The 23,800-nt window shown below is 52.9% G+C and overlaps 1 protein-coding gene across 1 annotated transcript; it reads left to right on the forward strand.

The window, feature by feature from the left end:
- The first annotated feature begins 7,201 nt into the window (after positions 1 to 7,201).
- Positions 7,202 to 23,533, forward strand: TRIM8 (tripartite motif containing 8). Its single transcript, XM_066238634.1, has 6 exons — positions 7,202 to 8,811; positions 18,498 to 18,593; positions 18,936 to 19,169; positions 21,359 to 21,390; positions 21,515 to 21,630; positions 21,974 to 23,533. Exons 1-6 carry the CDS (start codon positions 8,242 to 8,244, stop codon positions 22,579 to 22,581), a joined length of 1,656 nt encoding a protein of 551 aa, XP_066094731.1. The 5' UTR covers positions 7,202 to 8,241; the 3' UTR covers positions 22,582 to 23,533.
- The last annotated feature ends 267 nt before the right edge of the window (positions 23,534 to 23,800 follow it).

Consider the following 23,800-nt stretch of genomic DNA (forward strand, 5'->3'; position numbering starts at 1 on the left):
CCTGTTCCTTTGTTTTTTTAATCTCACCACTGCCAGTTCATACCCTATCAGGATTGCGAGCCTTGAAAGGAAGAAGAATGAGCCTGCTAGGTCACAGCCCTTTTAAGACAGAGGAAGGCCACCTGTCCATTGTTGACAGTGTTGACAATACCATTGTGGGAAGGGTAAGAATTGGAAAATATGTTCATTCACCTGTTCTTTCAACACACCTGTAACAGGCAGTCTGCTATATGCTGGGAGGCTGGACACAGATCTGGCCTTAAGGAGCTCATAGTGCATGAGGGAAAACAGACAAGGAACAGTTATAAGGAAGAAGAATAAAAGAGGAAGAAGTGCCCTGGCTGGGTGACTCAGTGGATAGACCGTTGTCCTGGCATACCGGAGTCGCAAGTTCGATCCCTGGTTAGGCATGTAGGAGAGATAATCAATGAGTGCAAAGCTAAGTGGAACAGGGAGTTGATGCTTCTCTCTCTCTCTCTAGTTCTCTTTTCTTCTCTCAAATTAATGGAAAAGTAAAAAAGAATTTTTTAAAAAAAGAGGAAGGATGCCTGACCTGTGGTGGCGCAGTGGATAAAGCGTCGACCTGGAAATGCTGAGGTCACCGGTTCGAAACCCTGGGCTTGCCTGGTCAAGGCACATATGGGAGTTGATGCTTCCTGCTCCTCCCCCCGTCTCTCTCTCAAAAAAAATATGTTAAAAAAAAAAGAGGAAGGAGTAGGGTGCTTTTTGCCCTACCCCAGCCTCACCAATTATTATTAGTGTGACTAAGTCAGGCTAACTAACTTGTACTTCAGTTTCTTCATCTGCAAATGGATACTTGGTTTAGAGTTTTTGTAAGGATTATATGAATACATACAAAATGCCTGGCACATAGTAATTGCTCAATTAGTGTTAACCCTTTATTAAAGGGCTATGCTAGGGTGTATGCACAGAAAAGGTGCCCCCACCCAATCTAGGAGATTTTTTAAAGGTTTCTAGAAAGAAATGACATTTATGTCAAAACCTGAAGGATTGCCTGACCTGTGGTGGCGCAGGGGGATAAAGCATCGACCTGGAACGCTGAGGTCGCCTGTTCAATACCCTGGGCTTGCCTGGTCAAGGCACATATGGGAGTTGATGCTTCCTGCTCCTCCCCTTTCTCTCTCTCTCTCTCTCTCTCTCTCTCTCTCTCTCTCTCTCTCCTCTCTGAAAATTGAATAAATAAAATCTTTAAAAAAAAACAAAAAAACCTGAAGGATGCTTAAGGATGAACTGAGTAAAAGAAAAAGGGCTTTACTTTCAAAATCCAGGCAGGCTGCGTCGGCCTAGCGTGCGGAGGACCCAGGTTCGATTCCCGGCCAGGGCACACAGGAGAAGCGCCCATTTGCTTCTCCACCCCTCCGCCGCGCTTTCCTCTCTGTCTCTCTCTTCCCCTCCCGCAGCCAAGGCTCCATTGGAGCAAAGATGACCCGGGCGCTGGGGATGGCTCTGTGGCCTCTGCCTCAGGCGCTAGAGTGGCTCTGGTCGCAACATGGCGACGCCCAGGATGGGCAGAGCATCGCCCCCTGGTGGGCAGAGCGTCGCCCCTGGTGGGCGTGCCGGGTGGATCCCGGTCGGGCGCATGCGGGAGTCTGTCTGACTGTCTCTCCCTGTTTCCAGCTTCAGAAAAATGAAAGAAAGAAAGAAAAAAAAAAATCCAGGCAGGCTGAACAACAAGGGCAAAAGCCCCAAAGCTCTTCTTGGGAACTGTAGAATCCAAAATGCCTAGAGTATATGGTGTAAGCCTGTGAGGCATCAAGCTTCATTTTATTGCCCCCTCCCCAGTTGCTGTGGTTAGGAAAAGTCGCAAGGATGATCAAACTTTCATTTTAGAACCATCCTCCTTCCTGCTAGTTGGAGAACGTTTTGAAAGAGAGTGAGATCGGAGGCAAGGTGACCAGTCAAGCCTGGATTAAGGTAGCAGTAGTATGGGTGGAGAAAATAAGATTCATTCATTGAGTCAACAAATATTTATTGAGTACTTACTATGTGCTAACTTCCATTCTAGACAGTGGCAATGCCGCATAAAGAACATCTCTCCTTTCACAGGTCTTCTATTTTAGTGATGGGAGATGGATAATATTTTTTAAAGTAGAATACAGAGTACAGGGGGATATGTGCTATGGAGGGGGGAAAAAAGCAGAGAAGGAGAGATAGGGAGGGATTGAAAGAGGGATGCATTTTTAAATGCAGAGGTTAAGGAAGGCCTTAGTGCATAGGTGACTTTTGAATGAAGACTCTCAATGACAAAGAAGTGTGCAGTAGGAATACCTGGGGAAGGAATGGCCCAAGCAAAGCTAAGAGCAACTACAAAGACCCTGTGGGGTAGGGGAGACACACCAGGAATATCTGAGGAACAACAGGGAAGCCAATGTGGCTGGGACGGAATGAGAGAAGGGGGATGATAGGAGATTACTTATACAGAAGCTGGATTGTGTAAGACCTTGCCCGTGATTATAAACCTTTGGTTTTTATTCTGGTTGAAGTGGGAAGCCATTGGAAGATTTTGAGCAGAGAGTTTTACATAATCTGATTTATATTTTAAAAGAATGACTCTAGCCTTTCTGTTGAGAATTGACTTCAGGAGGTAAGGGCAGAAGCAGAAAAACTAGTTAGGACCTACTGAAATAATCTAGGCTAGAGATTATACTAAAGTAAGAAATGTTAAGTAGTGAAGATTTGCTGAAAGGTTGGCTATGAGTGTTCACTGAGAAGAAGAAGATGGCTGCAGGAACAGATTTGGGGGAGCAGAAATTAGTATAATTCTGGATATGTTGAGTTTGGGATATTTGTTGTACCTTCAAGTGAAGATGGTAAGTAAGCAACCAGTACACAAATAAATGATCAGAAATATATTCAAGAGTAAGATCTACAGGGTCTGCAGACTGAATGATAAGAGAGGTGAGAAGGAGATGTCAAGGTGGCCTCCCTAATCCTTAGTTTAGTAACTAAGTGGCTGACATGTCCACTGAGATGGGGATCAAGTGGAGAAGGAACAGGCTGGAATGTGAAAAGGATGAAGAGTTTAGTTTCCAATACGTTGAATTCAAGGTGCCTGTCAGACACCTGAGTGGAAAGCGTAGTTGGCTACATGGACATTGAGGATCTGGGCTGGAGATACTCCCTGAGAGTCATCAGTATATAGACAATAATAAAGCCTAGGAGTAAATGAGATATCCCAGAGAGCACCAAATATTAGTGAAAGGAGAAAATGGAGGGTAGGATTCTGAGGATCACTGGCATTTTTGAGATGGAAATTAGAGAAGTCTTTTTTGTTTTTTTGTTTTTGTTTTTGTTTTTGTATTTTTCTGAAGCTGGAAACGGGGAGAGACAGACAGACAGACTCCCGCATGCACCCGACCGGGATCCACCCGGCACGCCCACCAGGGGGTGATGCTCTGCCCCTCCGGGGCGTCGCTCTGTTGCGACCAGAGCCACTCTAGCGCCTAGGGCAGAGGCCAAGGAGCCATCCCCAGCGCCCGGGCCATCTTTGCTTCAATGGAGCCTCGCTGCGGGAGGGGAAGAGAGAGAGAGAGGAAGGAGAGGGGGAGGGGTGGAGAAGCAGATGGGTGCTTCTCCTGTGTGCCCTGGCCGGGAATTGAACCTGGGACCTCTGCACGCCAGGCTGACCGCTCTACCACTGAGCCAACTGGCCAGGGCTGAGAAGTCTGTTTTACAAATCAAGGGGAGCAGTCTAGAAAGGTGAGAAATGAGAGGAATCCTTTAGATTTATTATCCTGGAGGTCATTGGTGAGAAGCCCACAAAAGGACCCTATGCTCCAAGCTAGCTCTTGTTGTTTCTCTGCACCATCTTTAGGGCTTGAAAACCATCTTCCCCTTTTGTTCATTCAGACATGCATGCATTCACTTGTCATTTGTTCAGCATGTGAGGAGATGCAAAGTGCTAAAGACAGCTCTGTCCTTGAAGGACCCACATTAGCTCCCACATCGCAGAAAGAAGGAGATGGAGGTTTAAGAGCAGAGATTCCTTCTGGTTTTATGGTGGGGTCAGCAACCCACAGGTCATACTGAACTGGATTTGAATTTGTTCGACCATTTAGAATGTAATTGCTGGTGACTTTGAAACCTATAATCTGAAAGAAGAAAGAAAGAAAGAAAGAAAGAAAGAAAGAAAGAAAGAAAGAAAGAAAGAAAGAAAGAAAGAAAGAAAGAAAGAGAAAAGAAAGAAAGAAAGAAAAAAAGAAAGAAAGAAATCCAGAATCTCCAGCACAAACCTTCCACCTGAGTTTGTATGTACCCTTGCCTTCTCCGCATTTCCACTGGGAGACCTGAGCCAATTTCAATTTCACTTTGACCACACTACTAAAAATCTTCCCACCCAAACCTACCTAACCCTCTTTAATTCTTTCCTTCTTGATAAATGGCACCACTATTCAGCCTCTTGTTGAAACCAAATCCTAGGAATTATTTTAAACATTTTTTGGGGAATACACACACGTACACACTTATATATCTCACATATGCTTTTAATATATGTATACCAAGAATTTTTTTAAATTATTTTTTTTATTTATTCATTTTCATTTTAGAAGAGAGAGAGAGAGAGAGAAGGGGGAGGAGCAGGAAGCTTCAACTCCCATATGTGCCTTGACCAGGCAAGCCCAGGGTCTTGAACCAGCAACCTCAGCATTCCAGGTCGATGCTTTATCCACTGCGCCACCACAGGTCAGGCCTACCAAGAATGTTTTTAAAGTTCAGAAGGATATACTATATACAGTGATAAGCACATCTTGATCCCATTCCTACCCCATTATTGTGTGTTCATTTTGCTTTGTTTAGTTTTTATTATTATTATGTGTTGATTTCTCTCTACCCCATATCTAATCCTTAACTAGGCTCTACTTCCAAAATATATCCCAAATCTGACAGTTTCTCACAACCAGTTTCAAGTTAAAACTCCTTACCATGCATGACCTAGGAGGAAGGCCCTGTGTGTTCTAGCCCCTGCCTGTCTTCTCCCTCACCACAGGATTCCTTCTGCCTTGGAATATGCCTAATCTATTGCTTTTGCATTTGTTTTTCCTTTGACTAAAGCACTCTTCCCCCAGGTTATCACTTGCCTAACTCCTGAATATGTAGGTTTCAGTTCAAATGTCATTTTTTTGGAGAGCCCTTTATGAGCCCCTATCACAGAAATTATCTTACATATTTGATTTAAAAAGAATTTTTTGTACATGTTCTCTGAGGAATCTCGAGGGCCTAGAAAAATGCCTGGCAGTTAAAGGCTTTTGTTAAATATTTGTTGACTGACTGATCAACCTCCAGTAGATTACTTCAGTTCTTTAAGCCTCCATTTTTAAATTACTATTAGAGAGATAATAATTTCTATCTTGCTTGGTAGTTTTAAGCATCAGAAATGGGGGGGGGTGTAAAGTAATGAGGATATAGTAAAATTTTTTGCTCCATAGTGAACCTTTGCAATTCCCTGTTCAGTTCCATCAGACAGCTGAGCTGATTAAAAGCTCTCCTTTCCCTCTCAGGTAAAATGAGCTACGGGTGAAGAAGCCCAGGAAGATGTGGTCCCACTATACAGAGGCACCGTCGCCCTTTTAAGGAGCGCGGAACGCTCCTCCCATGCCAATGTTTAATGCAACCCCCAAAAATATGTTTAATGTACCCAAGTTAGTACAAGTCACGTGAGGATATCTGTTTTGCCCCGCCTTAAAGAGGCGGGGCCTAAGCTTGGGGCCCAATAGCAGGAGCAACCTCCAAAATAGCCCCAACTCCAGACAGGGAAAAGGGGAGGAGCCGGGCGCCTTTGCAGCTGTACAGCACTTCCGGACAAAACGCCCCGCCTCCGCCTCCCCTCCCCTGTCCATTTATGTCTCCAGTGCCGGGTGGGCCGAACCAGCCGGTGCTGATTAAAGGCGCCGCGGTTGCGCTGCCGCTTTCTCCTCACCTTCCCTCGCTGTCTCCCCGCCCCCTTCCCGAGTAGCGGGACCGGCGGTGATGTAGAAACACCACCCTCCGCCTCTCTCCGCCCTAGCTCAGTAGTCCGGCTCACCGCAGCCCCCTGCCCGCCTGCGTCCCCACCCTGCCGGCCGCACTTTGCTCTGGGGAGCCCATTGTATCCGCCCCCCAGCCCCTATCCAGCAAACTCCGAGGCCGGGCCGTGGTGGGAAGATCCGGGACCCCTGGGCGCCCCTCCAGCGGGTCCCGCGAGCCAGGGCCCCTCCCTCTCCCGCCCTCCTCGCAACAGCGCGGTAGCAGCCTGGGCGCCCTTCCTTCCCAACGGAGAAGGAGGCCAACTGGCGGGCAACAAGGACGCACCCCTTCCCGAGCCCCAGCGGCGAATCCCCTCACCGCGCCCCCTTCCTGGGGGAAGGAGAGCCGGAGCCCGAGCGAGCCGAGGCAGGAAAAAGCTGCCGTGGACTGCCCGGCCCCCAGATCATTTTTATTATCGAGATTATTATTAAGAGGGGGTGGGGAGCCCAGAATGCGGGGGAGGGGGCTAGAGACTCAGCTATTTTTATTAAACAAATTATTTCTAAAATAATAATACGCGCAAGATGGCTGAAGGTGGCTGTGATGAGAGTGTTGGGTTCTTTTTTTTTCTTCCTTTTTTTTTTTTTTTTTTTTTGATCTGAGGATAAAGCTCTGAAGCGACAGCCGCTGCGAAGACCCTGCCCGGACTGCCCTCCCCTCAGTTGAGAAGCTGCGGGCGGACAAACGAACCCACGGACGGAGCGACTGGCGCGGGCCCGCCCCGGACGCGTCGCCTGGGCAGCAACCGTGGGCCGACGGCGCTCGCCTTTCTGCCGACTTCTTCCAATTCTAATCTTTTTTTATTTTTTGGAAAGGACCGGGGTGGGTGGAGCAGAGGTGGAGAGAAATCGGGACTTGGCATTTTCTCCCTTCTCTCTCCTAATTTGAAGGAGGCCGCCAGCTCTCCCCTTAAAAGAAAGAGAAAGATAAAAAGAACGCTACAGGACCCTCGAGCGAGCGCGCCCGGACCCCCGGCCGCCGCCACCACCGCGGCCTCAGGAGCCCAAGATGGCTGGGCGCTGAGGGAGGCATCCCGGCCCGGCTGGCTCAGCCCGGCCCCGCCGCCGCGGGCTGGCTCCGACCGCAGCCCGGAGCCTTCCAGGCCAGAGCAGAGGCCGAGAAGAAAAGAAAAGTGGGGGTGGGGGGAGCTGGGGTGGCGAAGGGGGAGGGCCGGGCCGGGGGGAGGGGAGGGACGGGAGCCTAGCCTCCTGTTCATTAGCAGTTGAGAAAAATTCCTTTCTAGTTTGATCAATCCTTGTTTTCCTAGGCAGAGCCGAGGCGCCCGCCCAGCGCGGAGACGTAGAGCGGGGTCTTTCCGCGGCGGGGGCGCCCGGCACCGGGCCTCGGGGGAGCGCTGAAGTAGCGACTTAGGAGGTCAGGCCGGAGCACCGCCGGGGCTTCTCCTCCCTCCCTTTCTGGTTGGCTTTTTTTCCCCCCACTTCTCTCCCTCCCCCTTCCGTTTCTATTTGTGAAGGGAGGAGGAAGGCAGAGGCGGGCTGGTGTCTCTGGCCGGGGACTGGAATTTCATCTGAATGACTGCCCCTGCGCGCACGCAGCGCCCCGGAGTCGGCCCGCCTGCGCCCTGCAGCCCGCACCCGCAGACGGCTGGCAAGCCGGGGGGCGCCCGCGCCACCGTCCGGGGACCGCCGGCTCGCCTCGCCTGCCCAGTCCGGATCTAGCAGCCTTCGGCGCGGCCGCACTTGTTTCCCCGTCCCTCGGACCCTGGACGAGCTAAGGGAGGCGCAGCGCCAGCGAGCCGGGCGGGAGCCACCATTGCCGCCGCCGTCGTCGCTAGAGGAAGTGTGCGGTTCCTGGTCTCTGTCCGCCGTGGGGCGCGCCCCAATGTCAGCCGCGGGGCCAAACGCAGGCCGCGGGCCGTTGCTGCCCTAGCCGTGCCGACGGGGAGGCGGCCTTTTATATGGAATTTGGACTCCGGCGCTCCCCTCCAGGGCTGGTGCCCCGGCTGCGGCCCTGGCGCAGTCCGCCACCTCCCGCTAGGCGCTCGGGAGGAGGAGGAGACGCAACTGGCTGCGCGCGCGGCGTGAGGACCGAGGCTCCCTCTGGGGGGCGGGCGCGCGGAAGACGCTGGTGACTGAGCGACTGTCCGGGCCTCCTGGGGCCGGAGCTTGGGGCTTGGTGTGCCTACAGCTGTACCCGCCAGACCCCCAGGGCTGGGGAGTTGGGAAGGCCTGCCCGAGCCCCCTGCCCACTGCCGCCATGGCGGAGAATTGGAAGAACTGTTTCGAGGAGGAACTCATCTGCCCCATCTGCCTGCACGTCTTCGTAGAGCCGGTGCAATTGCCATGCAAACACAACTTCTGCCGGGGATGCATCGGCGAGGCGTGGGCCAAGGACAGTGGCCTGGTGCGCTGTCCGGAGTGCAACCAGGCCTACAACCAGAAGCCGGGCCTGGAGAAGAATCTGAAGCTCACCAACATCGTGGAGAAGTTCAACGCTCTGCACGTGGAGAAGCCGCCCACGGCGCTGCACTGCGTGTTCTGCCGCCGCGGCCCCCCGCTGCCGGCACAGAAGGTCTGCCTGCGCTGCGAGGCGCCCTGCTGCCAGTCCCACGTGCAGACGCACCTGCAGCAGCCCTCCACCGCCCGCGGGCACCTCCTGGTGGAGGCGGACGACGTGCGGGCCTGGAGCTGCCCGCAGCACAACGCCTACCGTCTCTACCACTGCGAGGCCGAGCAGGTGGCCGTGTGCCAGTACTGCTGCTACTACAGCGGTGCGCATCAGGGACACTCGGTGTGCGACGTAGAGATCCGGAGGAATGAGATCCGGGCAAGTACCGTATACACACATAGACACACACTCGCTTATACACTCCCTACCGCCTGGGGACCACCCATTCGGACAGGCTGAATCTTGTGACATCAGGCCAGAGGCTCCCTTCCAAACTCTAATACTCTGAAAGTTTAGAGGCAGGGTTCTGGGAAGAAGGGCCCTGCATGGCTACTTAATACATTCTTGCACCTGTGCTCAGAGAGCCCATCTTGTGAGTCATTTATAGAACTGAGGTGTGGGGCTGTCAGGGCTAGAGTTTGGGTGTTGCTTTTCCGTTTTTCGCACAGCTCCCTCCCCCAGCCTTGTTTCTGTAGGCCCTACGGGAAGTCACCAAGGCAGTGACCCAGGTTCTGCTTCTCCAGCTGCTGTTTATGTAATGAGTGTCCTGGTGCCGCTGCTGTGGCTGACATGATCCATGATGTTGGCATACCAATGAGGAAGTAAACAAAAGCAGCCATGTTAGTTTCAAGCCCTACTGGAACCACATTGGGAGGTGATGGGAGCTTCCGGAGGGAGAGCAGATCTCCGGGTATCTGTGTGGACAAGGAAGGCCTGGACAGCCAGCAGTATCACCGGACAGTGTTTCAACTGTTTGGGTTATTCCAGATAGTCTACTCTTCATGTGTGAGAATCACTGCTCTGTGTGTTTGTTGAACGCGCCTACATGAACAAACCTTAAAGTATGTGTCTTCATCACCCTGAGCCCTTTGCTCCCAGCCCAGCCCTCTATCACAGCCCTCCCACACTTGGGGAGGGGAAGTGGAAGACGGAAAAAGAATCCTGTGGGTTTAAGGTTGAGCTGCCTTACAATCTGGTTTCAGGCAGCTGGCTCCCCTGGGCTGCCGGCTGAGTGATTACGGAACCACATCCCCTCCCATTGTATACACCCTGTAGCAGCGCCAATGTCAAAACCGCCTTCCCCCTCAGGCCTCTGGGCCTGGCTTTGGAGCTGGACTGAGGCAATACTTCCGTCCCCTTCTGTGGAGGGGGGCTCCTCTTAGGTCCCTCCCTGGTCCCCTGGCTTTCAGGGTTGAGTCATACGAGAAGGAAGAGGTTTGGCCTGAGACTGTCTGAGCCATTTCAGAAGCTCCAGCTTGGGGCCTGGGGGTGAGGTTGGGCATTGGTAGGAGTGGGAGTGTTTCTGGGTGGGGGCCCCTGGAGGCTAGTGAAGGACAGTGGGGAGTTTGGGTATGAGGAAGCAGTGAGCAGGGATGGGGGGCTGTTTCCTTTGGAGGGACAGTCAGAATGAGTCACTGTTTAGCAATTAAAAAATGTACACAGACAACTAACAAAAGGCAGGAGGGCTGCCACAGGCCGAGGGCAGGGACAGCAAATAAAATTTGCTGTATAATTAGTTTCCAATCCAATGGGCTAGGTCTGGGGTTTTGTGCCAGGACAGGGCCTCTGGTTTCTTAAAGGAAGTGTTGGAGGTAGAGACAGGAGCCATTTCCCCCTCCTTCTCCACTAGGGTTAGAAAAGGCAGAAGCCTAAGGGAAGCAGATGAGCCCCAGGGCAGACAGAGCCCAGACTTTCCCCTGTATTGGGAAGCTGCTGCTATTAATAAAGCTGGAAGGGCTTGGGGGAGGAGGCTGGGAAAGGGCAGAGGCAGGAGAAAAGGGCCGTCCAGTTCTCAGTCCTGGGATTGGCAGTGGAAAGTGAGAGGAAGGGAAAGACGGAGATGTGGCTGGAAGGAAGAGAGAGGGGGCAGCACCCAGGGTGATGAGTGTATGTGTACTCGCACTCACTGTTTTGCTCAGCTGCATCTGAGTGCTAGGGCTGTCTTTCATTTGGGTGGAGGAGAAAACATAATTGTACTTAACCTGGTAGTAGGAGGGTATCTTTAGATGTGTGTCTGTGTTTGCGAGCGTCTTTGAGACTCTGCCTTGCCCTCAAATGCACTTGTCTCCAGGTTGTGTGGTTGGGGTGTGGAAGGGGTACATGCTGGGGTTCCCACCAGCAGGTCCCTCGTCCTTGGCTCATGGGAGGATCTAGGTGGGAGCAGGCCCTGAACTTTGTCAGCAGCTGCATGCCTGTGTGTGTGTATGTGTGTGTGTGTGTGTGTGTGTTTACACGTTTCTCCTGTTCCTGGCGTGGGCAGGCTCACAAGTAGTGAGTTGCATCAGGGCCAGATGTGTAATTCTGTTAGCTCAGCATCTGTGCCCTCTAGCCTGAGTCTCATCCCCTCCAGCTCCCTCATTGCAGGCCCTCAGGATTCTCTCTGGTGCCCCAGGCTATAGGGTTGAGACCCTTCTTTGGCCCAGCACCACTCAGTGAGGAGGAGGTGAGCTTCAGGGACCCGAAATGGAAGGACCCATTTTGCTGTCCATGCTCTCTGGGCTAGCCAATGGGAGGGGCCTTTTCCTGGGCTTCTTTTCCCTTGGGAATCTGTCCTAAAGGTAGTATAGTTGAGGGCAACAGAATTCTCCGATACAGGAGACCTGGCATAGGCCTTAAAATGAAGCTCTGTGTCCTGTGCTTCCTCTTCTGTCCTTCAGGGAGAGGAGAGGGGGCTGCTGAAATGCCCTTTTGGCCAGAAATAGAAAACCCTGATCCACCTCTCCCTGGTGGCCCCTACTTACTTACTCAAAAGCATTCACATTTGCATGGGGCCAGTGGCCTGGAGCAGGGACCCAGCAGAAAGGCAAGCAGGACCTCCATTCATTGTGGGGGAGACTTGCTGGGGGGGTCTCGCTGTCAGGCCTGTGAAGTCTATGGCCCCAATCTGCCCTTGGGAAGCCAGTGCAAAGATGACATTGCCCTGAGGCCCACTGAATGGGCCCGATAGACCATTCTCTGGGACATGTCTAGACCCTAAATATGTTTTCTGTTGGGGCTACAGAGACTAAGGACCTAAGATTAGGACATTTAGGTGGGTTCAGACCTGGCAGCCCTAGGTGTTCAAACTCTCTTCTATCCCCTGGATTTAGGGGTTCATCTAAGCAGCAGGGGACTGGTGTGAGCTGGTAGGGCCCCTATGTTATTACCCCCTCACCATGGAAAAGCAACTCAAGAGACAGCCTCGTTATGTGTGTGAAGCAGCTATGCAGGGTGTGTGTGTGTGTGTTTTCAAGTCAAAGTGTGCCTCTGTTATTCCTGGGATCCCAGATCAAGGCTGGAAATGTTCCTTGCATTCTCAGAGATTTAGAGTTGAGATGTTCTTTTAGGAGGGCATCCACTGGTTGGGCCATTTGGAGGTTTGCAGCTGCAGGGGGTGAGGTTACCCCGCTGCTCACACTGTCCCCGGCTGGAGGAGTTGGGTGGGGCCCTGGAGGGGGATCCTGGGTTTCCACTCCCTGTGTCTGTGTCAGGTGGGCTGGAGGAGCGAGGGCTGCCCTACGTGAGCGCCCTCAGGCAGTGCGGAGCCGTATCCTGTGGCAGGGTGGGAGTTGGCGTGGTGAGGCTGTGTGTATTCAGGGTGTGGGGCTATTTTAGCTGCCCCTTCCTTGACCGTCCTGAGTTTGCACAGAAGGGAGCCTAGTTTGGCCTTCCTCCATGGGCCCCAGGCTGCGGCCTCAGGCAGAGGCCCCCTGCACACCTCCAACCCAGATAGTGCTGACGCAGCCCAGCTGGGCGCCTGTCATGCATGCCCTATTGATTCCTGTGCCTACCGCAGCTCTGGATGGCTGTGCGTGCACGTCGGACTGCAGGTGTGTGTGTAGCTGACACGTCTGGTTGTGTAGCTCTCATGTGGTGAATTTTTTGTGTCTCATGTTTGTATCTCTGAGAGGATATAATGTGAGTTACTGAGTTACGTAGTTGTCTAATTATGTACATGTGGTGTTTGGTCAGAAAGATGTGCATCTGTGTTGGTGAGAGAGCAAGCGTGCTGCACACCTGCGAGGTGAAGTTCAGTGTGCGTGCGTGGCTGTGGGCATGACGGTGCTGTGCCTGCCTGCTCGGGCTGTGGTTGGCGGTTGGGAGTCCTGTGCGACTTTGTCACCTAGAGGGGTGGGAATTGGGGCGGGCTGGGAAGATGGGATTCACCTTGGGTGAGCTTGCGGCCTATGGCAGTATCGGAGGTGGCAGCCTGCATGGACCCTGCGAGGCTGAGGCTGTGTTGGGGGCAGGCCAGTGGGCACAGGAAGCGGGTGAGCCCAGCTGAGGCCCTGCCCTGGACTGAGCGGGCAGGCCTGCTCGGCCACATCCTAGCTCTGGGAAGCCTTCTTCCCCAACTAGCCTGGCATTCACACCCAGACAAAGGGGGGCTTTCTCTCCCGCCTCTTTGTTCTGCTGCCCCAGAGCGCTGCTCTCTGCAAGGCAAAAGCTAATTTGATGCTGCAGCTGGGAAACCCTCTCTGGGGTCTGCAGGACTTGCCTCTCTCCTTGCCCTGGCTCCTGCCTGGAACCTCTTCTTTCTGGGTTTGAGGTTGCCTCAGCCTGGGGTTCACAGGGTAGCCCGGGGCAGGAGCTGAGGCCCAGAGGGGCATGTAGGGCAGGCCCACGCTGCTCTGAGACAGCGCAGGAGTGTGGTAGCCCGGGGAGGGGAGGCTGACTGTTCTTGGGATGAGGTTTTCAGTGGGAGAGTGGGGGGTGGGTTTGGCAGCTGAGGAGAAGGTTAGGATAGGGTAGCTCTGGAGCAGGGATGCAGCCAGAGCTGGAGCTGGCGTGAGAGTCCTCTGGGCAGGGGTCTGAGCAGCTTGGAGCCCTCTTCCTGCCCCCTGACCCTCCCACCATGGGCACTGCTGGATCCCGCCCTGGCCTTGTCTGAGAACCTGGGGCCTGCCTCTGGCCCAGCTCCTGAGGCCCTGTTTCCTCTTAACCTTGCTTCTTTTCAAGGTTGACTTGTGGGTTTTATTATTATTTATTAACTTTTATACAGCCTTGAGTCCCCATGGCCTCACCTGTCTGCCCAGTCCAGTCTGGTGTCAGAAATGCCAGCTGGGCCTGGCCAGTCAGGCTCTAGGGACGTGAACTTTCCCAGGGCAGGAATGCAAGGGGCTTAGAATTTCCTCCTCTCTGCTTGGGAGGGGCGTCACAGTCTAGAATACTGGGTGACAGGTGTGAGGAGAAGCATGTTCTGGGACCTTGGAAAAAGGGGAATGAAGCGCCCTCAAGCCTTCTTCCTCCACCTCCTCCTCAGGCCTTCTTGATGCTTTTGCCCTCCCAGCCCCAGGAGCAGACCATGGAAGGCCTTAGGTTCTAAGGGACAGGGACAGGAGTGAGCAGGTCTCATCTGGGCCTAACATTGCCCCTCCCTCTGCTGGAGGCCTGGCCCCTCAGTGCTCCCCATCTAGACCGTTTAGACCGTGGTTCCCCGCTTGGCTCGGCTCCTGTGCATTTGAAGTGTGCTCCAGTCCAGGCGATTTACTGTGGGCTCGAGCAGCTTCTAAAGAGCCCCCCCACCCAACATTGAGAGCTCTAGCTCTGAATCAAGGTGGGAAGTAGGGCCTCAGCTCTCAGCAGTTCCCTGGGGGCTGGGATGGAAAGGAGGCTGCTGGGAGTGGAGAGGGGTCCAGGCCTTGCCACCTCTGCTCCCGTCTTCCAGCTTCTCAGCGGCCTGATTGGGTCACTTGGTGTAGCGGAGGTGAGGGGTAATGAAGGAGCAGCGAGTGGATATTTTTCTTCATCCCCCCAATTTCTCAGTACCTGAGGCAGCAGTGGGCCCCTCAACCCCTGCTTCCTCCAGGTGTTGTCTGGCAGGATTAAGATCAGCTGGCCTCAGGGAGGGCAATCCCTGCAAGGGTTAGCTGGCCAGCGTGGGCCCCCGCCCCTTCCCTCAGCAGAGGCAGGAGCCCAAGCGCCTCTGAGCTGGGGGAGGAGAAGTGAAAACCCCCGCCACCTACTACAGAGTGTAGCACTGTTGGCTAGGCCTGGGCTGGGCTCCCACCTCAGTGCTGTGGGCAGGCAGGAACCCGCACCTGGGTTTGGTGAAGTTGAGGAAGGACATCGCAGGGTCCCAGAGTAGAAGTGCCACCAGGAGGGGCTCTGGGAGAAGGCCAGAAGAGGAAGGAACGGGCTGGACAGGAGGTGCGTCCCTTAGCTTTGCCTTGAGGGGGGTCAGCAATGAATTCTCTAAGTGGTTTGAGGGGAGCCGGAGAGGGGCCTCCCTCTGGTCTGGAGGGTCAGAGTGGAGAGCCCCACTTTCCCTTTCCTACCCTCTGAGGGAAACTGGGCTGGGAACCTACCTGGAGCTGCCCTCTTTTGCCCTCCGGTTGAGACTCAGCCTCAGGTGCACCCCTAATTGGATACTGTGGGTTTGAGCAGGGAGTCCATGGTGCATAGGTGTAGGGAGATGATGGGACCTGGACTTTCAGATATGTGGGGCATTGGAAAGCCTGGAGTCCGAGATGCGTGGGCGGGGGGCTGTCCTCCTGAGTGTGCCAGTTGTTACAGGGGAGGTAAAAAGGCATAATTTTCCTGAAAGGGTGTCCTGGCTGCCTTGCCTTTATGGCAGGCCTCCCTCAATTGTCTGGGGCCCTCAGGAGGTTCAGCCTTCACCCTGCAGGGAGTTGGATGCAAGTGTCTGTGCAGCTGTGTATGGCCCCGTGCGGGAGGTATCCCTAAGGCCCCGGTGGCAGCCTGTGCTTGCGTCTGTGCGGTTGTATGCATGTATCTAGGCAACGTGCGAGGTGCTGCCCTCTCCACACAACTGTGGGCCGCTCCACAGCAGGGAGGAACCAGGACTACCTCCCTCTGTTCCTGCCCCCGACCCAGCAATGTTTCTAAACAGGTGCTGACTCTCAGATTGGCAACAGATCCCTGTGCATGTTGGGCTGGGGTGGGCGCCTGCTGGGGGCAGGGCAAGGTTTCCTGGGAACTGGTTCTTAGAGGTTCTGTCCTGGGTCTTGAAAGGTCAAGTTATTAAGTAGACTGCCCCAGGTTCCCCCAGTTTAGCTGAGAGCATCACCCCCATGTCCTATTCTCCTCAGGGTCCTGTGTTAGTTAGTTAGTTTGTTTGTTTCTTTAGCCACCAACACAAAAAGGGGTCACTGAACCCCTCACTGGCCTTGTTTTTCTCATGTAAAATGGGCTGGAGGAGTGAGAAAGAGATTGGTGGGGGCTTGGAAAGCTAGCTGGGTGGGGGTGGGGTGGGAGTCCTGGGGTCAGGCTTGTGGTCACACCTTGGCCCACACAGAGAAGGAAAAAGAATCATTCCTTGTTGAGTGGACACTGTGAGCTAGTCTCTGTGCGTTTTGCTGTGCAAACCTTATTTTATGTGTACAATCCATAGGTTTATTCAGTGAACGTGTTATGCATCCATAGGGTGCTGGGGCCTCTGTGTGGCCTGGCTCAGAAGGGAGGTGGGAAAAGATAGTAGCAAAGACCTATTTTCAAGAGGTCTTGAGTTTTGTAGGGAGAGCAAACCATGGTTTGTGAGACTAAATACAGAATAATGCGTCCTGTAGCTCTCGGGTGATGGTATGTTTTTATCTTTAACGTTGGATACACTAGGCATTAGCTACATGTGGCTACTGTGCATTTATTTATTTATTTATTTTCATTTTAGAGACGGGAGAGAGAAAGAGAGAAGGGGGGGAGGAGCAGGAAGCATCAACTTTCATATGTACCTTAATCACACAAGCCTGGGGTTTCAAACTGGTGACCTCAGTGTTCCAGGTTGATGCTTTATCCACTGTGCCACTGCAGGCCAGGCCAGCTATTGAGCTTTTTTTTTTTAATTTTTTTTCAAAGATTTTATTTATTCATTATAGAGAGGGGAGAGAGAGAGAGAAGGGAGGGAGGAGCTGGAAGCATCAACTCCCATATGTGCCTTGACCAGGCAAGCCCAGGGTTTTGAACCGGCGACCTCAGCATTTCCAGATTGACGCTTTATCCACTGCGCCACCACAGGTCAGGCTATTGAGCATTTAAACTGAGCCTGGTGCAACTGAAGAACAGATGTTTAATTTTAACTTTTTTTTTTTTTCTTTTTAGAGAGAGATAGAGATAGGAAGGGAGAAAGATGAGAAGCATCAACTTGTAGTTGAGGCACCCTAGCTGTTCATTGATTGTTCTCTCATATGTGCCTTGACGGGAGGTGCTCCAGCCAAGCCAGTGACCCCTTACTCAAGCCAACGACCTCAAGGTTTCAAACCTGAGACCCCAGTATCCCAGGTTGAGCTCCGTCCACTGCTCCACCACTGGTCAGGCCTAATTTAACTTCTTTTTTTTTTTTTTTAATTTTTTTTTTTTTTTTCAGAGAGAGAGAGAGGGATAGACAGGGACAGACAGACAGGAACGGAGAGAGATGAGAAGCAACAATCATTAGTTTTTCATTGTGCGTTGCAACACCTTAGTTGTTCATTGATTGCTTTCTCATATGTGCCTTGACCGCGGACCTTCAGCAGACCGAGTAACCCCTTGCTGGAGCCAGCAACCTTGGGTTCAAGCTGGTGAGCTTTTTTTTTTTTTGCTCAAACCAGACGAGCCCGTGCTCAATCTGGCGACCTCAGGGTCCTGAACCTGGGTCCTCTGCATCCCAGTCCAATGCTCTATCCACTGCGCCACCGCCTGGTCAGGCTAATTTAACTTCTTTTAAATTAAATTTAAATAGTTATGACTAGCAGTTACTGTATTGGACAGTGCAGCTCTAATGGGGGGGCAGAACAGGAGAGCCCCACCGCCTGGCCAGGACAGGGAGGGACCCACACAGAGTCTGAGCAGCGGCCGTGATAAGTTTCCTAGAGGAGTGGGACCTTGAATTGAGGATAGACAGGGAGCAGGAAGAGGCACTGTGGCCTGCAGAAAACCATCAGCGAGGTGCAGGGCATTCAGATATGCACAGCGTTGGGGACAGGATACGCTCAGGCCTTAGGACAGCTTTGTTGCCATGCTAAAATATTTGGAAGGAGGGTTCTTGAGCAGAGGTAAGACCCTGCTTGAAGAGGTGTGTCTGGGGAGGGGGCTGATGGACTGAGCAGCCGGGACCGCAGGACTGGGAGCAGATAGGTTATGGAGACGGGAGACTAACGACTCAGATGGGCAGCTTGGTTCAGCACCTTCCACTTGACTGGCCTCAAGTCTTAGAACCAGAGTTTCCTTTTCACCTGTGTCCATGTGAGAGGCTGAGGGAGCTAGCAAGATCTTCAGAGGCATAGCTGTCAGCATCAGGAACAGGGGTGGGGGGCTGGCTCCTCAGTATATGGTTATATGACCCTCTGCATCCTAGGGTACTCATCTCTAAGATAGGGATCCCAGAGAGAGCCAGCATGACTTGGATAAGAACAGACCCTATTGCCAGATCACCTAGGTCTATACCATAGCTCTGCCACTTACTAGCAGTACACTTTGGATACATTACTTAACCTCTCCGGTTTCCTCTTCCCTGAAATGAGAATAATAATAGTGTTTATCTAAAATAATAATAATAATAATAATAGTATTTATCTCATAGCAGTGTTGGGATGATTAGATTGATCTGAGGTTGGAGTGTGGGGGGCAGGGGTGCTTAGAACAGAGGCTGGCCTGACCCCGCCCTCAGAAAGCTCATGGTTTAGATATGTGTGAGAAGCTATTCTAGGCTTTCTGTTCCTGGGAACAGGTTGGCCAGACGGCTGTCACTAACCAGGCCTCTGGGCTTGCATGAGGGCCAGAGAGGCTGGATGGCAGAAATTTCGGTCATCTGGGTCAAAGGCTCTATAGGATGAGTCTATTCTATAGAGGGAAGGTTGGAGCTCACCCGTCCTGGGTAAGGGGTAGAGCTGCAGCCCCCTCTGATGCCCCTGCCTCAACTGTCCCTGCAGAAGATGCTGATGAAGCAGCAGGACCGGCTGGAGGAGCGAGAGCAGGACATTGAGGACCAGCTGTACAAACTCGAGTCAGACAAGCGCCTGGTGGAGGTAGTTAAGCCCAAGGTCATGGTACGGGGTGGAAGCGGCTTGGGTGTAGGGCCTTGGGCTAGTTCCTTACTTGGGCTAGGACCTACTGCGTGGTCAGCTTTGTGCCAGAACCCCTTGGTCATTCACTGAACTGTTAGTGGGTGAGCCCTGCTGGTGCCAGGGGGAGCTGGCACAGAAACCCTGTGCTACCAGCAGGTCAGGTTCCTCTTGCCCAGAGGAACCCTGGGCAGCCTGGGAGTTTGGGGTTTCAGACTCCACCGTCCAGGGTTTGAGACAGGCAGAAGTGGCAGCCAGAGGTCCCAGTGCTCACCTGCCTGCCCGTTCTTCCCTCTGTGCCTGTAGGAGAAGGTGAGCCAACTGAAGGAAGAAGTGCGGCTGCAGTACGAGAAGCTGCACCAGCTACTGGATGAGGACCTGGGGCAGACGGTGGAGGTTCTGGACAAGGCCCAGGCCAAGTTCTGCAGCGAGAACGCAGCGCAGGCGCTGCACCTCGGGGAGCGTATGCAGGAGGCCAAGAAGCTGCTGGGCTCCCTGCAGCTGCTCTTTGACAAGACAGAGGATGTCAGCTTCATGAAGGTGGGCTGGGCTCAGGACCGGCTGGTGGGACCCAGGGGCATTCCTTAACTGGAGCCCGCGTTTCTTTACTCTCCAACCAGTTCCCCCAATAGGGTGCTGACAGGCCTCTGGAGCGCTCCTGTTCTTTCTAGCTTTGTGACCTCGGGCAAGTCATACGTGTTCCCTCTGCCTCAGTTCCCTCACTTATAAAATGGGGTTGATAATACAGATCTACAACTATTTATCCTCAATTCCAAATTTTAAAAACCTCTGCTAACTCAAAGAAAAAAAATTGGGCCTGGGCGATGGCTCAGTGGATAGAGCATCAGCCCAGCATATGGACATCCTGGATTCAATTCCTGGTCAGGGCACACAGGAGAAGTGACCATCTGCTTCTCTCCCCCTCTCCCCCTTCTCTCTCTCTTCTCCCACAACCAGTGGCTTCATTAGTTCAAGCATCAGCCCTGGGCGCTGAGGATAGCTTGGTTGGTCCAAGCAGCAGCCTCAGGCACTAAAAATAACTTCGTTGATTCAAGCAATGGCCCTATATGGGGTTGCTGGGTGGATCCCAGTCAGGGCACATGTGGGAATCTATCTCACTATCTCCCGTCCTCTCACTTGGAAAAGAAAAAATTCTGGCAACTCATTTAACAGCAAAAATTGACCTGAACTGATGTTGGCAATTTATAGTCTTTATTTATCTTATTGGTACAAATGCTCACACATTTTGCTACAGAAACATTGATGTACCTGACCTGTGGTAATGCAGTGGATAGAGCTTCGACCTGGAACACTGAGGTTGCTGGTTCAAAACCCTAGGCTTGCCTGGTCAAGGCGCATACAAGAAGCAACTACTATGAGTTGGTGCTTCTTTCTCTCTCCTCTCCTGCACTTTCTAAAATCAATTTTAAAAAAAGAAAGAAACATTGATGTATGGGATTATGATGCCTACTGGCATGATATGTAATAAATACTACAGGCACCGTATTTCTCTTCTGAAATCCAAATCCACATTCCAAAACACATCTGGCCTCAAAGATATCAGTAGAGGATTGAGCACCTACAGAATCTTCTAGGGTAGTTGTGTGTATAAAATGATAGATGTATAGAGGCCCTGGCCGGTTGGCTGAGTGAATAGTGTCAGCCCGGCATGAGGATGTCCTGGGTTTGTCCCCAGTCAGGACACAGATGAGAAGTGACCATCTGCTTCTCTCCCCCTCCCTCTCCCACTTCTCTCTTCCTCTCCCACAGTCAGTGGCTTGATTGGTTTGAGGGTCAGCCTCGGGCTCAGAGTAGCTTGATTGGTCCAAGCACCAGAGTCAGGTGCTGGGGATAACTCGATTGATTCAAGCATTGGCCCCAGACGGGGGTTTCCATGCACCGGTCAGGGTGCATGTGGAAGTCTGTCTATCTCTCCTCCTCTCACTTAAAAAAAATAGGTGTATAAAAAGCACTTACATTGTTGTCTGTCACATAGTAAGTGCTGGATAAATATTAGTGCCTTTTTTTTTTTTTTTTCTGAAGCTAGAAATGGGGAGAGACAGACAGACTCCTACATGCGCCCGACCGGGATCCACCTGGCACGCCCACCAGGGGGCGATGCTCTGCCCACCAGGGGGCGACGCTCTGCCCACCAGGGGGCGATGCTCTGCCCCTCCGGGGCGTCGCTCTGTCACGACCAGAGCCACTCTAGCGCCTGGGGCAGAGGCCACAGAGCCATCCCCAGCACCTGGCCATCTTTGCTCCAATGGAGCCTCGGCTGCGGGAGGGGAAGAGAGAGACAGAGGAAGGAGAGGGGGGTGGAGAAGCAGATGGGCACTTCCCCTGTGTGCCCTGGCTGGGAATCGAACCTGGGACCTCTGCACGTCAGGCCAACGCTCTACCACTGAGCCAACCGGCCAGGGCCAGTGCTTTTTTTTTTTTAATTTATTGTGTTGACATGATTTTAAGTGTCCCAATCAATATGCCATCCTCTCCACACTGCATTGTGCTCCCCATGCCAAGTCTCTTTCTACCCCCATTTCCCCCTCTTTGCCCCCTCCCCCAGATGTTAGCTATTCTTCTAAAAATGGAGACACCACTATCATCCCTCTATTACCCAGCCATACTCCAGCCAGAATCAGAAGGTCAACCCTCCTGGGGGGGGGGGGCATCTTTTCCCCTTTCCCGTGTTGCCTTGTCCACTAATAAGACCTTTTTCTTCTCCCTAGAATACCAAGTCGGTGAAAATCCTAATGGACAGGTGAGCAGATGGTCACTGGCCCTCAGAGGAGGGCAGGGAGGGCCAGGCCCCCAGTGGGGGGGGTGGTAGGGCGGGCTCACCGGTAATACCTCCTCACAGCAGATACCCCGTCCGCTGCCCCCAGGACCCAGACCTGCACGGGCAGCAGCCTTTCTCCCCCTAAGATTGGCCACCTGAACTCCAAGCTCTTCCTGAACGAGGTGGCCAAGAAGGAGAAGCAGCTACGGAAGATGCTAGAAGGTGAGGGTAGGGTCCTCAATGGAAGGGAGAGAACCCTTTGAGAGGGGGATGTGCCAGAACCTTCCCTCGGAGAAGCAGCATGGCCTAGTCAGGTAGACCTACCTTCATGTCCTGGCTTTGCCACTTCTAGCTGTGGGACTTTGGGCAAGCCGTATTAACTCCCTTAGCCTCAGTTTCTTCAGCTGTGAAATGGGAATAATAATAGTATCTCCCTGCTAATGGAGCAAGGTGATGCATGATGTAGAGTGCTTGGTCCTACAGATGAGAAGGGTCCCCAGGGGAGAGGAGGCCTGGGTTGTTTGGGATGTGAACTTCAGTGTCTTTTGTCCCAAACTCTTCACAGGCCCCTTCAGCACACCGGTGCCCTTCTTGCAAAGCGTCCCCCTGTACCCTTGTGGCGTGAACAGCTCTGGGGCGGAAAAACGAAAGCACTCAATGGCCTTCCCTGAGGCCAGTTTCCTAGAGACGTCATCGGGCCCTGTGGGCAGCCAATATGGGGCAGCAGGCGCGGCCAGCGGCGAGGGCCAGTCAGGGCAGCCCCTGGGGCCCTGCAGCTCCACGCAGCACTTGGTGGCCCTGCCAGGCGGCGCCCAACCAGTGCACTCAAGTCCTGTGTTCCCCCCATCGCAGTATCCCAATGGCTCCGCCGCCCAGCAGCCCATGCTCCCCCAGTATGGCGGCCGCAAGATTCTCGTCTGTTCTGTGGACAACTGTTACTGTTCTTCCATGGCCAACCATGGCGGCCACCAGCCCTACCCCCGCTCCGGCCATTTCCCCTGGACAGTGCCCTCGCAAGAGTACTCACACCCACTCCCACCCACACCCTCCGTCCCCCAGTCCCTTCCTGGCCTGGCAGTCAGAGACTGGCTCGACGCCTCCCAGCAGCCTGGCCACCAGGATTTCTACAGGGTGTATGGGCAGCCGTCCACCAAACACTACGTGACGAGCTAACGCCACGAGGGCGGCGGGCGCTGGGGAATCTTCCCCCCCAGCCCCCAGTGGCTCGGGAATTATGCATCCAGAGACCTGCCCTTCTACCTTTCTGTCCTCCCTCCCTTCCTCCTTCATTCCCCTGAGTCTTGTCCTTTTGGATTTTGTTTTGTTTGGGACTTTGTTTTTGATTTTTTTTTTTTATTATGAATCTCCTGGACGCAGAGGTGATAGTGGGAGCTGGCCTAGGCTGGGACCACGGGTGGCCCAGGGGTTGGGAAAGCGTCTACCTCAAGGCGCTGAGCTCTCTCTCTGTCTCCTTTTTTTCTTCTATTCCTTCTTCCTATCCCCATGGCTGGAAGGAGCCTCAGCCTTCCCTAGAGCCTTGAGGGGTGGGGGGCAGCCCTCCTCACCCAGCCTTTGGAGGAAGGTCCGGTGCCCACTGGCCTGCTTCTCTTGTTTTTCTTTTGGGCAGTTTGATCACTGACTGAGTAAGGAATGACCTATAGATTGTGGGGTTTTTGTTTTTTAATTTTTTTTAAGACCAAGAATGATTTCTCCTGCTTCCTTCTTACCATCCTCCCAGATGGAGTTCAAAGGCCACTTCTCAAGCAGCTTTTGGCACCTTCAGCCTCAGAGTGGAATCTTACAGACAGGAATCCCACGTCCAGGAAAGGGAAAAAGGAACTTTGCCAATGATAGTGACCACAGCAAAAGCAAATAATAATATTAATAATAATAAAGAAATAATTAAATAAAAGACTATAGCACAGCCCTTGTTGAGGTCAGTGGGGGGAGGAGGGGATGCCCTGAGTTGGGTCCTTGCCTGGATTTTGACACAGCAACTTCCTGTAGTGAGCACTTTGTATGAATCGTGGACTTCCTGTTCTCAAGGCACAGGTATTTATTCTGTAATCTGTCTAGAGCACACACCGAAATCCGACCTTCTAATAAACATAATGGCGCAGTCCCGCTCCCTGCCTCGCCTCTTACCCCCAACTCCCTCAGGCCTGAGGTCTTCAGGCATTGGTGTGGGGAGGGGCCCTCTAGGAATGGAAGACCCTGCCCTCCTTGCCTTGGTTCTCTTGGTCTAGCCTCTTCCAGGCCTGTGAATGTCAACCCTCAAGGCACTAACTACAAATACTCTTGGCCTTGGGTTCATTTGGGAAATACTTGCTGTGGGTCTCCCAGGCCCAGCCCCTTGCTGCATGAGCCCTGGCATCTCTTTGAGGTTCTGCTA

The sequence above is a fragment of the Saccopteryx bilineata genome, chromosome 7 (assembly GCF_036850765.1).
Source record: "Saccopteryx bilineata isolate mSacBil1 chromosome 7, mSacBil1_pri_phased_curated, whole genome shotgun sequence".
Classification (NCBI taxonomy): domain Eukaryota; kingdom Metazoa; phylum Chordata; class Mammalia; order Chiroptera; family Emballonuridae; genus Saccopteryx; species Saccopteryx bilineata.

Excerpts from the sequence above, each read along its gene's own strand:
- TRIM8 (XM_066238634.1), top strand. The coding sequence starts at position 8,242 with ATGGCGGAGAATTGGAAGAACTGTTTCGAGGAGGAACTCATCTGCCCC. Across the intron at positions 18,594-18,935 it reads CAGACAAGCGCCTGGTGGAG|GAGAAGGTGAGCCAACTGAA; the intron begins GTAGTTAAGCCC and ends CTGTGCCTGTAG. Across the intron at positions 19,170-21,358 it reads AGGATGTCAGCTTCATGAAG|AATACCAAGTCGGTGAAAAT; the intron begins GTGGGCTGGGCT and ends TCTTCTCCCTAG.